The sequence below is a fragment of the Betta splendens genome, chromosome 4 (assembly GCF_900634795.4).
Source record: "Betta splendens chromosome 4, fBetSpl5.4, whole genome shotgun sequence".
NCBI lineage: Eukaryota > Metazoa > Chordata > Actinopteri > Anabantiformes > Osphronemidae > Betta > Betta splendens.
In genome coordinates, this window is record NC_040884.2 from 12,400,353 (window position 1) to 12,414,205 (window position 13,853).

General features: G+C 50.0%; 1 protein-coding gene across 1 annotated transcript; it reads left to right on the forward strand.

Moving 5' to 3' along the window:
- Positions 1–3,775: 3,775 nt before the first annotated feature.
- slc22a17 (solute carrier family 22 member 17) lies at positions 3,776–12,373 on the forward strand. The gene is made up of 10 exons (XM_029146425.3): positions 3,776–4,198; positions 4,926–5,463; positions 6,961–7,064; positions 8,067–8,221; positions 8,311–8,476; positions 9,364–9,488; positions 9,666–9,771; positions 9,899–10,122; positions 10,502–10,613; positions 10,695–12,373. Exons 2-10 carry the CDS (start codon positions 4,990–4,992, stop codon positions 10,969–10,971), a joined length of 1,743 nt encoding a protein of 580 aa, XP_029002258.1. The 5' UTR covers positions 3,776–4,198; positions 4,926–4,989; the 3' UTR covers positions 10,972–12,373.
- The last annotated feature ends 1,480 nt before the right edge of the window (positions 12,374–13,853 follow it).

Consider the following 13,853-nt stretch of genomic DNA (forward strand, 5'->3'; position numbering starts at 1 on the left):
CACACACACACACACACACACACACACACACACACACACACACACACACACACACACACACACACTTTCTTTTTGGCTCATGTATTTCTGATTTTGTAAAAGCTAGTAAAAGACACCATCCTTCAAACTCCGGTCTGAGCTGCAGAAGCTAAGCTCTGACGCACCGCTGCAGCGCGTAGGTTTTATGTAAGGACATTCACAGAATGTTACAGCAGAAATAAAATTTTAGTCTTGTACGACTTTCGCGTGACCTTGGTTTTTCTGAAAGAGGAGCCACGACCCCGAGGTTGGAGCATTAGGAAAGTACTGTAACAGTTGGAGGATGTGTGTTAGGTTTGAGTGTCGATCATTGTAAATGTTTATTGGGCTGCGGTATGAATGGCACAGCAGAGTGACCATAGCGTCTCCACTCAGCACCACTGTGGTTGTTGTGTGATCTGATCTAACAAACGCAGCCTAATCGTCTACCTGATAATTCTCGTCATGGTCAGAGTTGATTGTAAGTGTCGTTGCCTAACACGGTTACACAACAAGCTGTGGTTTGCGGAGGATTCAATGAAATCTAAGTCTCTCTTTCTTTTTTACGCTCCAAGTAAATGTGGGATTACTTGAAATGATTTTGACGCAGTGTTTTATGCAGCGAAGGACTGAAGCCACGCTGTTAACTTTAAATTGTGAGCGTCTTAAGAATCCAGCAGCTTCTCGCTGACTCACCCGTCACTCGTCCATCGGTGAACATGGCGTGCACCTGCCACGTTATTTACCATAAGCTGCCTACCCACAGAAACGGACGTCATGCCGTGGACCGTTGTGCACCAGCGGTTTCCCTTTGTGGGATGGGCGAGATTTCAACACAGTGGAGGACAGAGATGAGGAGCGCAGAGATAGTATCAGTGTCTCGAGCTGCCAGGGCTTTCCTGTGGCTGTGACGGCAGCGAAGGGACACAGAGATACAAGACACAGAAGAGGGGGGTCGGGGCAGCCAGCCAGACACTCAGTACCCGAAAAAGGCAGCCAGAAGAATAGAAGCAGCAGCAGATTAAGTCATTTCACATGTTATTAGGACCTGAGGAAATTCAGCCAAAAGACGTAACATGCACACAAATGTAGTTTAATTTGATGATCATTTTAAAAGCAATAAATCAGAAAAAACATTTTCAAAACAAAACACAAAAACACCTTCAAAAAATCATCTTATCTTAAATCATTTTAATCGGTCCTTCGTTTCCGAAGGAGAGTGAAAGTGTGACACGGTTTCTTTCCGTGTGTTCGGAGACACATATTGACTTGTTTGTGTGACCGTGTCTGTTGAAATGTCCTGCAGCGTCATGTGGGGCAATCTGTGGTCCCAGGACTGCAACATCTCCACAGAGTGAGGAAAGACTGTGTTTCACCGAATCCCTACCGGGTTACTCAACATCAGCGGAGCATACGAACCCCAGCACCACCCTGAGCGAGCGCCGCTCACTTGCTGCAGCCAGCAGACAATAAACAGCCCAAACATCGAGCTTTAAGCTCCGTTTCAACACTTCCACCCCCAACAAAGGCGGTTACGTGTTTACAGTTTACAAAGAAACACAAGAGGACGCCACATGACTGAGAGCAGATGTAAAACCTTAAAAAAGAGGCACTAATGCATCAGAGACAACGACAGATCTACTTCACATGTGGCTCCTGTGCAGGAGAGGAGGGGCCCCAAGCCCGTCTGTGCCCTGGGAACCAGTATCTCCCAGTACGCCCATGGAGACTGCTCTGCACAGGCGCCGTTAATGACATAACATGCACGGAGATGTTCTGCAGCGGTGGTGTAACACTCACAGTATTATATAGTCTGTATCTAAAGGTTAAAGGGGAACTCTTTGAAAGATTCCAAATGGGTCCATACATCCATTGTGTTTTATTTTAACCTGTTTGAGGGTAAGTAGTGACGTGTCACTTACATGAACAGTTATCAAAGCAAAAGACAGCATTAAGAAACTGTGTGTGTGTGTGTGTGTGTGTGTGTGTGTGTGTGTGTGTGTGTGTGTGTGTGTGTGTGTGTGTGTGTGTATTCCAGTCCACATCTGTCATCTTCCCACTGAAACCATTACAACCTGTTCTAAAACCACTGTAGAGTCAACGTTTAGTCACGACTGCTGCACGACTCTGCAGTGAATCCAGATGTTCGACATCATAAACACACTAAACGCTCCATTGACTTCCGTCAGCGCTGACCATCTACGCTGCTGCTGGATTTACAGTAGCTGCATTGGGCTGGTGCAGTAAAAGACTTTGCTTGCACATCGCGCTACAGAGATGAATGAGCCCACAACAGGTTCTCTAAACTAATGACATTACAGTTGTTCCCCAGAGAAAGGGGTAAAAAAAACACAACCTGGACCACAACGGTCCGCTGATTTATGGCTCCACCATGCGGAGAAAGCTTTCAGCGAGAGAGAGAGAGAGAGAGAGAGAGAGAGAGAGAGAGAGAGAGAGAGAGAGAGAGAGAGAGAGAGAGAGAGAGAGAGAGAGACTCGACGGACCATTTGCACGTGCACATATTATGTTAAAGTTAATAATTGTATTTTAGTTGTACGAGGTCTTAAATATCACAGTGTAAAGCGTCACCGTCATAAGGTTTGTTGTGAATTTAACAAAAAACCGAAAGGAAGTGAATTGACATGAATCAGTTTTTCCACACGTTTCAACTCTAAGCACACTATACTTTGACACAGTGTTTTGTTCGGCTCGTCTGACTCGTCTTTGTCGTAGCGGTCCTTTGAGAGTCTCACAGGTCAGAACAGAGATTAGTCCAATAACAGAGGTCTCACTCTGCTATGAATTCTTGAAGTGTGTAAACCGAGCATTGTTCCACTCAAAGAGGAAATGTATATTATTGTATATTAAATCATCCACTGGGGGCTGAGAACTGAAGCAGTGATATAACACCTTTGTAACCTTTGTCGGCCTTCTATCTATCTGCATGTGGATCAGGCAGCTTATTGAGTTTCAGGCATGTTTGGCCTTAAGGAAACATGGCTCATTTACCTCATTACCAAGTCAGTTGTAAAATTCCTGATATGGTTTTCAACCTGTGAAGGCTGAGCCTGCAAGCAAACGAAACGCACCCTGAACAGCACCTGTGGTGCCAGGCTGCTCCACCCAAAGGGCGTGGATGTGGATGTCTGCTGTCCCAGGCCCTTTGTTCCTTCTGCTGGTTGACGTCAGAGCTTCCATTATGAGCAAAATGTAGGTGCTCAGAGTCTGAGCTCAGAGTCTGAGCACCTACTGTCTTTGCATTTGTTGTCACATCCTTTTTAGGTACTTGTTGTCTCACTGTTTTGAAATGGTGTATGTGTACCAGTATCAGTAATAATGTTATTGCACTATATAGTATGTTTGTACTATTCTTTAGATTAAGCATCTCGTTTTGTACTTTGTACTTTTGTTCGATCTGAAATTTACAATAATTTACAATAAGCTTTTGAAATCACAGAACACTGGAACATTCCAAGTTAACTTAAATTAACCTATTTAATAGCGCCAGGAAAACAACTGAATTACAAATTCTCTAAATTACAAGAAAAAATGTTACAAATTTTTGATATTTGAGGTTATTTGTATATTCGCAAAAATAGCACTGAATATGTAGTTTAATTTGAACTACAATTGTGTCTTTCCCACCTGTTTGTTGGGTGGGACGCTTCTTTCAGGAGGGGAGCTCAGTCTTACCGTGCAGTGAGTTTTCAACCTATAATAAACGATCTTTGTCGGCAAGGAGACGTAACCTGGACGAGTTTAGCCGATGTTTCTCGAAGTGCGCCGGAGCCGCTCGACCCGAAAACAGTGCGTTTTCCAGCTGCTCTTTGTCCGCCACCACCAGAGCGACGACGCGTTTCCCTTTAAGATGATGTCGGACACTGTCCTGCGTCGCTTCACTGTTTTATGTAACGTCGACAGGCGCAAACTTGGACTTAGCAACGCGGCTTTGAAGCGGCAGCGCTAGGGCAGCGGCGTAGCATCCCGGCGGATCCCATCACACCTCAAAGTCGGCGGCGGCGGCGCTGGGGACCAACTAACAGCAGCTGGCGTCCCTCCTTCTCCGGGGGAGAATGTGCGGCGGTGCAGCGCGAGGAGCAGCCTGGCGTCGAGGCGCAGCGCAGACGAGGCTCCGGTGACCGTGTGGAGGATCCAGCGCGCGTTCGGCCACGTCCAAAGGGTGAGTCGCGGCACCGGCACCGGGTTCGTGGGCTCTGAGCGGAGAGGAGCCGCGTGACGGCCCCGCCGGTGCGTCCCGGTACGGAGGCCTCCCCGGCGTGTCAGCCTCGCGTCCCCCTCCGTGGGCCGTTATGTAACCCGGTGGGAGTCCTCGCGTCAGGCTCCACGCTGGACCGGCGCCATGTGCGGAGAAACTTTGTGTCCGGAGAGGAGTCCGCACCGAACGGGCCTTTCAGCATGCGGGGGTTTATTGATTGGCCACTAAACATCCGGTGGTTCTGTGTTTAATCTACAAGCAGTTTCATTATTCTGGTACCCGAAAACAAGCTTTTCTCTTATTCTGGACCTTTACGGAAAGCTGATACTAAACACGGTGTTAAGTCGAAGAGATCACGGTGTCCGCTGAAGGAAAGTCACAGTCTCGTTTATTACACGTGTGGTGGTGTGACATTGAAAGCAGTTGTAAACGCTTACAGATCATTTAATTTGTGATTCGTAGTGGCTCATTCAGATCTTTTTGTCACGGTTTTGTTGGATTTCCTGCTGCTGGTTTTCAGCTTTTACCACACGTGGATGACACCGATGTCACCTTTATAACAGACAGGTTTGCATCTCACTGTGTGTGAACACAGCTCAGGCCGCGGCGGAGTCAGGCCTCTGAACCGCCGCGCTCGCTGAACCGCATAATAAAGTGTGGACTAACGCTGTGTAACTCCTTTCCCCCACAGAGCTCCTCCTTCCTCCACCTGGGGAACCGCCATCGCCACAGCCTCCACCTTTAGCTCCCGCACCATGACATCTGCAGATTCCCCCCCGCTGGTCTCCCCCTCCCCGTGCCCGGCCCCCCCTCCCTCCCTCCCCTCCTCGCCGGTGCCGTCCTCCCCCGCTCCGTCCTCCTCCTCCCTGCCCGCCCCCCCCTCGCTGCCTCCCACCGGCGAGGTGATGGTGCTGGCGCTGGGCAGGAAGAAGCAGAGAGTCCTGATCGCCCTCTCCATCCTGCCCAACCTCTTCCTGGCGTTCCTCCTCTGCTCGGACCCGCTCATCACGCTGTCGCCGCCGCACCGCTGCCACCTCCCGGGGCCCCTGCCCTCACCGGAGGTCCTGAATGCCTCGCTGCCGTGGGAGAAGGGGAGGAGGCCCGGGGACGGCGGGGGCCTGTCCCAGTGCAAGCAGTACGTGAACAGCAGCCAGGCGGCGGTGGTGGGCTGCGAGGCCGGATGGGACTACAACGTCACGGAGGGGCTGAGGAACAACATCGTTACGGAGGTAATATGAGATCATATTCACACGTATGCGAAACTATTTTGAAAAGTGAAGCCCGAGGCCTGAAACCTGAACCGTTTTCTTTCACTCAAGCTCCAGGCCACAACTTTGAACCTTGTGCCTGAGCTCTTGCGGTGACGAGGGAACATTTAGTGGATACGATGCCTCACAGGCAGCTTCTCCATCACATCACAGACAGCGGCAGCGTATTGGAGGGTGGCACAGATCGGGTGGAAAGAGCAAGCTGCTCAGGCTGAGCGAGCACAGAGTCCCTGTGTTGGTTGCTTATACTGGGCTCCGCACTGGTGGACATGTGTTTTGCTCAAGCTCTGCACTGGTTGCAGTCCAGGCCGCTGACGGTCTCCACCCAGAGCCGCTCCACCCAGGCTGGTGAAGGGGTCTGTGGGTTTTTGGGCGTCAGGGCTGTTGGCTGCTAGCTGGGCGTCCACCCACACCACTGCAGCATAGCGAACGCAGAGCTAGGTGCGAGTGGGGAGCTCTCCGTTGTGTCTCACAAGTCCAGTTCAGCCAGCAGCCTGTTAATACACCGGGTCAGAGCGTCAGGTTTCAGTCACAAACCTCCAGACACAAACCGGGCTTCCTGAGAAAACTGGTCTGTGGAGTTCCTGAACCTGTTTGTGTGCATGTCCCCCGCTGCCGTCATCTGAAGCATTCCTCAGCCGTGAGCACTTAAACCCAGTGTGCATACATATGAGCCCGGCGGCTGATGTTGTGCGACAGGCTTTCTTTGTGTCTGTGCACAGGGCCTCCAATTATGCCGGGCCTTTCTAACAGTGGCCTCTGCTGGTGCTGCCTCTTTACCTCATTCACGTCGTTTAGCTTTAGTAGCTCAGCTGTTGCAGATCAGTGGATAAAACCCGCGTCTGACAGCGGATATTTGTTTACTGAGCAGCTGTGAGCACAATGTTTGGGTAAAACACTACTGTTGTTACTATTACTTTTAGTAGACACACACACACACACACACACACACACACACACACACACACACACACACACACACACACACACACACACACACACACACACACACACACTCTATGTTTCCTTTGTGTTTTCCTCATAGTTGTCTTGTTGTTTCCTTTTTTGTCTTCTTGTTGTTTCCTTATTGTAAATATCAGATCAGTTTTATTTCATACACAAATGCAAAGTAAATTTCTGCATTAAAGACCAAATAACTAATTGACTAGGTGTCAGACGTGAAGCTCTCTGACTCGGCTTCTTGTCGTCTCGATGACCTTTTGTTATTATTTTTCCCGTTGTGTACTTCTCGTGTCCCTGTTCTCTCCTCTAGTTTGTTTTGCTGACACGTCCTTGATATGTCCTCTTCGTGTACTGTACCTAATAAAACCAGGTCTTCAGCATGCAGAGCAGAAAATCATTAACAGAGCCCCCACCCCTTGTGTGTGTGTGTGTGTGTGTGTGTGTGTGTGTGTGTGTGTGTGTGTGTGTGTGTGTGTGTGTGTGTGTGTTGTCCAGTGGGACCTGGTGTGTGGTCAATACTGGCTGGTCCCAGTGGAGGAAGTGTGCTTTATCCTTGGAATCCTGACTGGCTGTCTGGGCCTGGGCTACACTGCAGACAGGTAACACACACACACGCACAAACACACAAACGCACACACGCACAAACGCACACACGCACAAACGCACACACGCACAAACGCACACACACACAGTAGGAAGTCACTGTGTTGGCGCCTCTGATAGGTCTGGAGAAAGGTGCAACTCTGTGAGGAGATGATGCCAGTTTAATCAGCTAACAGCCGCCATTAATTTGCCGAGCAATTGAGCTCAGCATCTGTTAGTGAGGAGCAGTGAGCGGAGCACAGCAGAGAAGGGGAGTAGTGTAAATCGACAGGAAACAAAGGAGCGCTGAATCGGCACAAAGCTGGAAAGTGGCTGATCATCACACGCACTGATCAGATTCATTAAAAAATATTGAACTTTACAATTAACATTTAATGGTATTGGGGTTTTAATTATGTTGCATAAACTGAAGTAAACCAAGACAGTAGAGGGTGAGAACATTGTACATTCCTACAGAATCTACACAGAGTGGCATGAACTCTACATTCTGCTGCAGAAGCAGGAACTAGTGAGTGAACTTTTAAAGTTTCCAGGTTTTAAGCATATATTGGTCCTGAAAAGTCCTAAATATCGGTTTGTTGGCTGAGTTTATTGTACACGCACACATGAAACAGACACAGTGGTGGTTTTTGAAGGAGCAGAAGCAGATTTGCTTTGACAAAGTCCTTCCTGCTGCTGTGGGTCTGAGTTTCTCAAGGCACAGAAGGAACTGTGTTGTTCCTATGTAACGCGTAACAGCTTAGAACGACTGTGTTTGTGTATTTTGTTACTTTGGTGAAGTCCTGATCACGTTTCATCACCAACCTTTGCTGAAAAACAGGAAACTGCAAATAGTCCACTTAGTGTTTCTTTTTCCGTTTTCTCCCGACCGGTCGTCTCCCGGCTCTCGTCTCTCATGCTGTTAATATTATATGAAGTAAATCTTTGTTCTTGCATTCTAACGCCGTCTTTGTGTATTGGGCTTTGCCCGCTGGGCTCGTGCTGCTGTGTGTCTGCAGGCTGGGCCGCTCCAGGACGCTGCTGACCTCTCTGACCCTGTCGGTGGTGTTCGGGGTGCTGGTGTGCGTCTCTCCGTACCCCTCCATCTTCGTGGTCATGCGTTTCTGCCTGGCGGCCACTAGTGCGGGCGTGTACCTCACCCTGTACATCACCCGTGAGTATGAAAGATCAAGGCTGCGCTCCTGCTAAAGGGCAGTAAATGGGTGCGCATGAGGACGGAGGGTGTGCGTGTTCTCGCCCCAGGTCTGGAGCTGTGCGAGCCGCCCCTGCGCCTGCTGGCGACCACGCTGGGGGGGCTGGTGACCGTGGCCGGGGAGCTGCTGCTGCTGGCGGTGGCGCTGGGCTGCCAGTCGTGGAGGGGGCTGCTGGGAGCCGGGGCAGCACCGCTCATGCTGTTTCTCAGCTACGGGTAAGAGAGCTTCTGCATGCGTTTGCGTCTCATGTTCCTCAGATTCGGTGAAGACAATGAACATGCTCTCTACTAGCATGGGGTGGGGGGGGGTTGTCCTCTGCGATTCTCTCCTGAGTGGAAGATGCGTTGCTGCTGGTCCTTGTCCCCGGCCGTGGCTGCAGCAAACCGGCTTGTGATGGAGAATGTGATTCCATGCTGCCCATGACAGCACACGATCCATCACACGGCTGTCGGCCGATTCGTCTCTGTCAGAGATGAGGTCAATGACGGCGGTGTCATATGTGAACTTCAGCGGTTTGACAGATCGGTGTCCAGATGTGCAGCTGACAGAGAGAATAGCAGAGGAGAAAGGACGCAGTGTTGGGATAACAAATCCACAAACAGTGTCCTGGCGTAGGATCCTGGTCCAGATCCTGGAGGATGAAGTAGAGGTCATGTTTACAGCATTGTGTGTTGGCCCTGTGGGTGAACTGATGTGGGTCCGGGCGGGCTTCTGTAATGACTTTGAGGTGGGCCGTTTAAACAGAGCCAGGATGAGGACCTAATGTGTCTTGATGCCAGCTGACCTTCTAAATGCTGTCGGTTCCCATCGATCCCCATCCACTCATCACTCACAGCCTTTTAGCTAATGTCAGGGCACATTAGGGCCCTCAGTTCCTCTAGGAACTCTGATATAAGCCTTCATGTCAGACTCAGAATCAAATTAAGAGAGATTTAGGAAAGATTATTATTGCAGGTTTAGTGTAAATGGGATTACAGCTGGATTAAGAAGTGAAGAATTCAACTACTGCCTCACCCGCTGTGATTATTTTCCACAAATCTGGGTCACGGCAGCAGCACTGTGACATCTAACGGCAGGTCCTGTCGTCTGCGCTCTCCTGCAGCATTCCCGGAGTGTTTCCAGAGTCTCCGCGCTGGCTGCTCCTGCTGGAGCGATCTGCAGACGTGAACTCCTTCAGCGACAGGAGACGCTCCAGCAGAGAAGTGAGGGACGACGAGAGCTTCACAGGTGGGCTGAGTTTAGATGTAGAGGAACCTGGATCAGGAGCGCGCCTGCTTTAACCCACAGAGGGAAACAGATGTGAGGGGAGGAGAACTGAGTCTTTGTCATGTTAGAGACAAATCAGCAGCAGCGTATTGATTAACGGAAAAAGCAGGTCAGCTCATGGCTGATGTGTTTCTGCAGAGCTGGACTCAGAGCCGGCGCCCTCCTCACGGCCCCGCCTCTCCTTCCCTGAGCTCTTCCACAGCAGAAACATCTGGAAGAACATCTGTGTGCTGGGCTTCACCTCGTAGGTCCTCACTCACGTGGCAGCTGAACACTCACACCTCTCTCTCTCTGCCGCAGTTTCGTATTACACACAGTATTATTACAGACACTATGTCTCACGTGCCTGTTCCCTCCGTGTCCTCCCCCAGGTTCATCTCTCACGGCATTAGTCACTGTTACAGCTCCTTCCGCGGTGACGTCAGGGGCACCGCCCCCAGCTTCTACTGGACGTACCTGCTGTCCGTGTGTGCCGGGGGCGGGGCCTGGCTCTCGCTCTGGGCAGCAGTGGACAGGTGCGGTCGCCGCGGCATCCTGCTGCTCTCCATGACGATGACGGGGCTGGCCTCTTTGATCCTCCTGGGGCTCATGGAGTGTAAGCTGGCTTTGGTTGTTTGGTCCCAGCCACTGTCACCCCCCCTGTTGTTAGTGAACCAGTATGTGTTAGGATTAAAGCCCTTGGATCCTTAAGTCCTCCTGGAACAAACGTAAAGGCACACGTGAGCTTAACACCAATTTCAGCCACTTGTGTGAAAATATTGCCCACTTTGTTTTCCCGTAGCCCTGGTCTGAGTCTCCCCCATGTGGCTGAACTCCAGTAAAACATGGAGTTAATGTAGGACACTGCAGTGGCAGCAAAGTCAGAGCGTTAATTAAGCACCACAGGCTGAGAGGTCGGCTGTAGCTGCAGGTGTGTTTTTCATGAACCAAACGTCGACGTGCTCCATCGTTACTGACGCTCTGCTCTCCTCCAGACCTCAGCGAGGCAGCCATTACGGTTTTCTCAGTGCTGGGCCTGTTCTCCTCCCAGGCCACTGCATCCCTCTGCATCCTCTTCACTGCGGAGGTCATGCCCACCATCATCAGGTACGACATCGCGCGCCTCCACAATGACACCGAGCCAAAGCTGAGCTAACGGCTAACGCTAATGACGCTGTGCTTGCGCAGGGGCACCGGCGTGGGCGTCGTCCTCGCCCTGGGCTGCGTGGGCCGACTCAGCTCCCCGCTCATGGACCTGAGGAACCACTACGGCTACTTCCTGCACCACGTGGTCTACTCGTCTCTGGCCCTGCTGGCCGTGCTGTCCATCCTGCTGCTGCCCGAGAGCAAGAGGAAGCCGCTGCCCCAGACGCTGGCCGACGGGGAGCAGTACAAGCGCCCCCCGCTGGGCAGGAGGAGGAGGGACAACGTCCCGCTGCTCGCCACGCCCAACCCAGAGACCTGAGCCGCCCGCAGGGAGCGCCGCCACGACATTCCCATCAGCAAGCTCACGCGGCAGAGAGGACGGACGGGGCAGCACAGAGACTCAGCCGAGCGTCTAAGCTTCCTAACATATCATGCCGTCGTCATTCCAAACGCTCGCGTCTTCTACCGTTCCCTTCTGACCAGATGACGCCGCACACCAGCACTGCTGCACGCGGACCCTGTTAGCTGCTCGCTGCGCATTTATTCTTAGCGCTCGTCTGAACCTGCATAGACTCTTTTTTATTGTGTTTGATGTGTATGACAACGGTACAGAAAAGTACTATGAAGTCGATCCTTGTGTCCTTTCGTGCGATGCGTTCACATCTGGCCTGGTTCTCGGCCTGCGGAGCTCGCAGCTTTCCTACTGTAAATACTCTAGACTTAGTTTCTTTAACTTCTTGGGCCGTGTTTTGTTGAAACAACCCCTGCAGGTGGAATCAAGAAAGTGAACTTCCTGAATGCTCCGAGTCATGTGTCACACAGAAAAGTTCAATGTGAGGTTGCAAAAACAGAAGCGATGAAGAGGATGTTAGTGTTTGAATGTGTGAATCCTGCTGAATCTGGCCTGGAGCCAGATCTATTTATATCTTATTTATGGTCTTAATGTGCATAATCAGTCATTTATCCAGTGGCCTGCCGTTTTAATTATTAGTCATTAGTGTCATTAGGTTGTTTGAGGTGACGTGGCCTGGAGTCAACCTTCTCTTCTCTCTGGTCGTTCACAACATTCCTGTGTGCATGTTTGGAGCAACTTGAAGGGCTTGTTTTTTTTTCTCTCGTTCCTCAGAAGCTTCTAGTAGAGAATAGACGGGTATGAACAGACCCAGCAAACAGAGAAGTGGAAACGGTCACCCAGGCCACCATTCCTTATTTTTTTGTCTATTTTTCTCTGTAGTGTGTAACCCCCCCCCCCCGTGTTTTAGCTGAATGTTCCTTGCAGCTGCAGAAAGGGCCCAATGACTGTGCTTTCTCCGTGGGGGGGCTGAAGAGGGCCCCAGGGCCCCAGAGCGTCTCCATCCACACATCAAACCTAGTGCTCCTTCAGTGTGTTTGGCCGATGACATGATCATCATCACAGACCAATTACCAAAGCAGGTCTGGAGGTCCTCCTGTGGCGAGGTCAGACGTTCTCTCTGGTTGAGGGCTGACGTTCAACTGGACTCTGGTGTGAAGGAGTTTTGAATGGATTCATGAAGGACACTGAAGCGTCGCTGATAACCTAGTTTTGATGTTCTCTGTATGTTGCACTCAACCAGTCCTAGCAATTATACACTGACTTATTATCACTATGGGAGTATTATTTTGTCTGACTGGTCACTGATGAGTATGATGCTGTTAACTCTGTAGCCCTCTGTCCAATTAAAACAGTTGGAACAAACAAACATTTGTTTTTAAGTCTTATTACAATGAGCCGAACCTTTGAACATGTACTGAAAACTAACAAGAACAGTTTTTAGGTCTAAGTTAAATGACTCCGAGACCGTGGAGTCTGAAAACGAACAAGGAAACAAGATAATCCTCAGAAGCTGAACACGTCACAGTGACTATATATTTGGGGAGTTTCTGTCCCTTTGAAGGTCTCTGTGTGTTTCGAGCAGATCTTGACTGCTTCTCTAAAGATCACGTCACAGTGTGATGCCGTTCACATCTCTTTTATCTCTCTGTGAAAATATTATCAGCCAGCTGGTTCGGAGGTGAGTCTCTCCATGACGCTGACCTCTGACCTCGGATGGAAATAGGAGACCTGTATGAACACATGATGATGAGTCAACCTGTACAATAATAGAACGTTCTGCCCACGTCTGTTTGGATGAGGCCGTATTCCTTCCTGCACATGTGGTGGTGCCTACAGTACATTCTTCCCTCTGTTTGTTTCCACTGCAGAGTCACATTTCATGCCCAGGTGATAGAATGTGAAGCACGCAGAAACCAGGAAGCATGAATGAGTGCGAGCTGTGGCCTCGTTCAGGACGGTGTGACACTAAAGCGTATTTGTTACAGCGGGTTTCACTTCTGAGTTTGTATAGTTGGTTGTAAATCTGCTAATTTACTCATTGAGCTAACGTGTTAAGTTTCTAGAGCCACCATTAGAATCCAAATCAGAATCAGAATCGTTTTTATTCGCCAGGTTTGCACAAGACAAACAAGGAATTGGATCTGGTCTGACTCTGTCTTTTCTTGCCCTCATGCCGAACAGTAATTATTTACATATCAATTACATTATTTGCAAAAAGTAAATAAAGAATAAAATAAAATAAATTAAGAATTGCACCACACGTTTTTTACTGAGTCCTCTATGTGATGGAGTTCAGCTCCGACACAGCCTGGGGGAAGAAGCTGACTCTGTGTCTGCTGGTTCTGGTGGTTCTGGTGGTTCTAGTGGCCATAGCTCTGTGGCGCCTGCAAGAGGAGAGGACTTTAAACAGTTTTTGTATGGGGTGTGTGGGGTCAGCAGTGATGCTTGCTGCCCGTTTACAGAGTCTGGCCCGGTTTACAGAGTCTGGCCCGGTACAGATGCTCAATGGATGGAAAGCTCAGTCCCGATGATCTTCTCTGCTGACCGGACCACTCTCTGCAGTCTGTGTCTGTCCTGCTTGGTGGTTGAGCTGAACCACACATTGATGGAGGAGCAGAGGACAGACTGGATGATGGCCGTGTAGAACATGGCTCCTGGGACAGTGTCTATGTGGGGGACCACTTCAGGTCCTGGGAGGTTGTGGACCCTAGGAACTCGAATGAGTCCACGGTGGACACTGTGGTGTTATTATTTTATTTATCACCTGAGTTGTGAGAGAGTTTGTGTCCTATGACCTTGTAGAGTGATTATTATGACCTTTCTATTTAAGGAAAACTATGAAGACC

Coding starts and splice junctions, on each gene's coding strand:
- slc22a17 (XM_029146425.3), top strand. CDS start 4,990: ATGACATCTGCAGATTCCCCCCCGCTGGTCTCCCCCTCCCCGTGCCCG. Junction 9,489..9,665: donor GGACGACGAGAGCTTCACAG/GTGGGCTGAGTT, acceptor GTGTTTCTGCAG/AGCTGGACTCAGAGCCGGCG. Junction 9,772..9,898: donor TGTGTGCTGGGCTTCACCTC/GTAGGTCCTCAC, acceptor GTCCTCCCCCAG/GTTCATCTCTCACGGCATTA.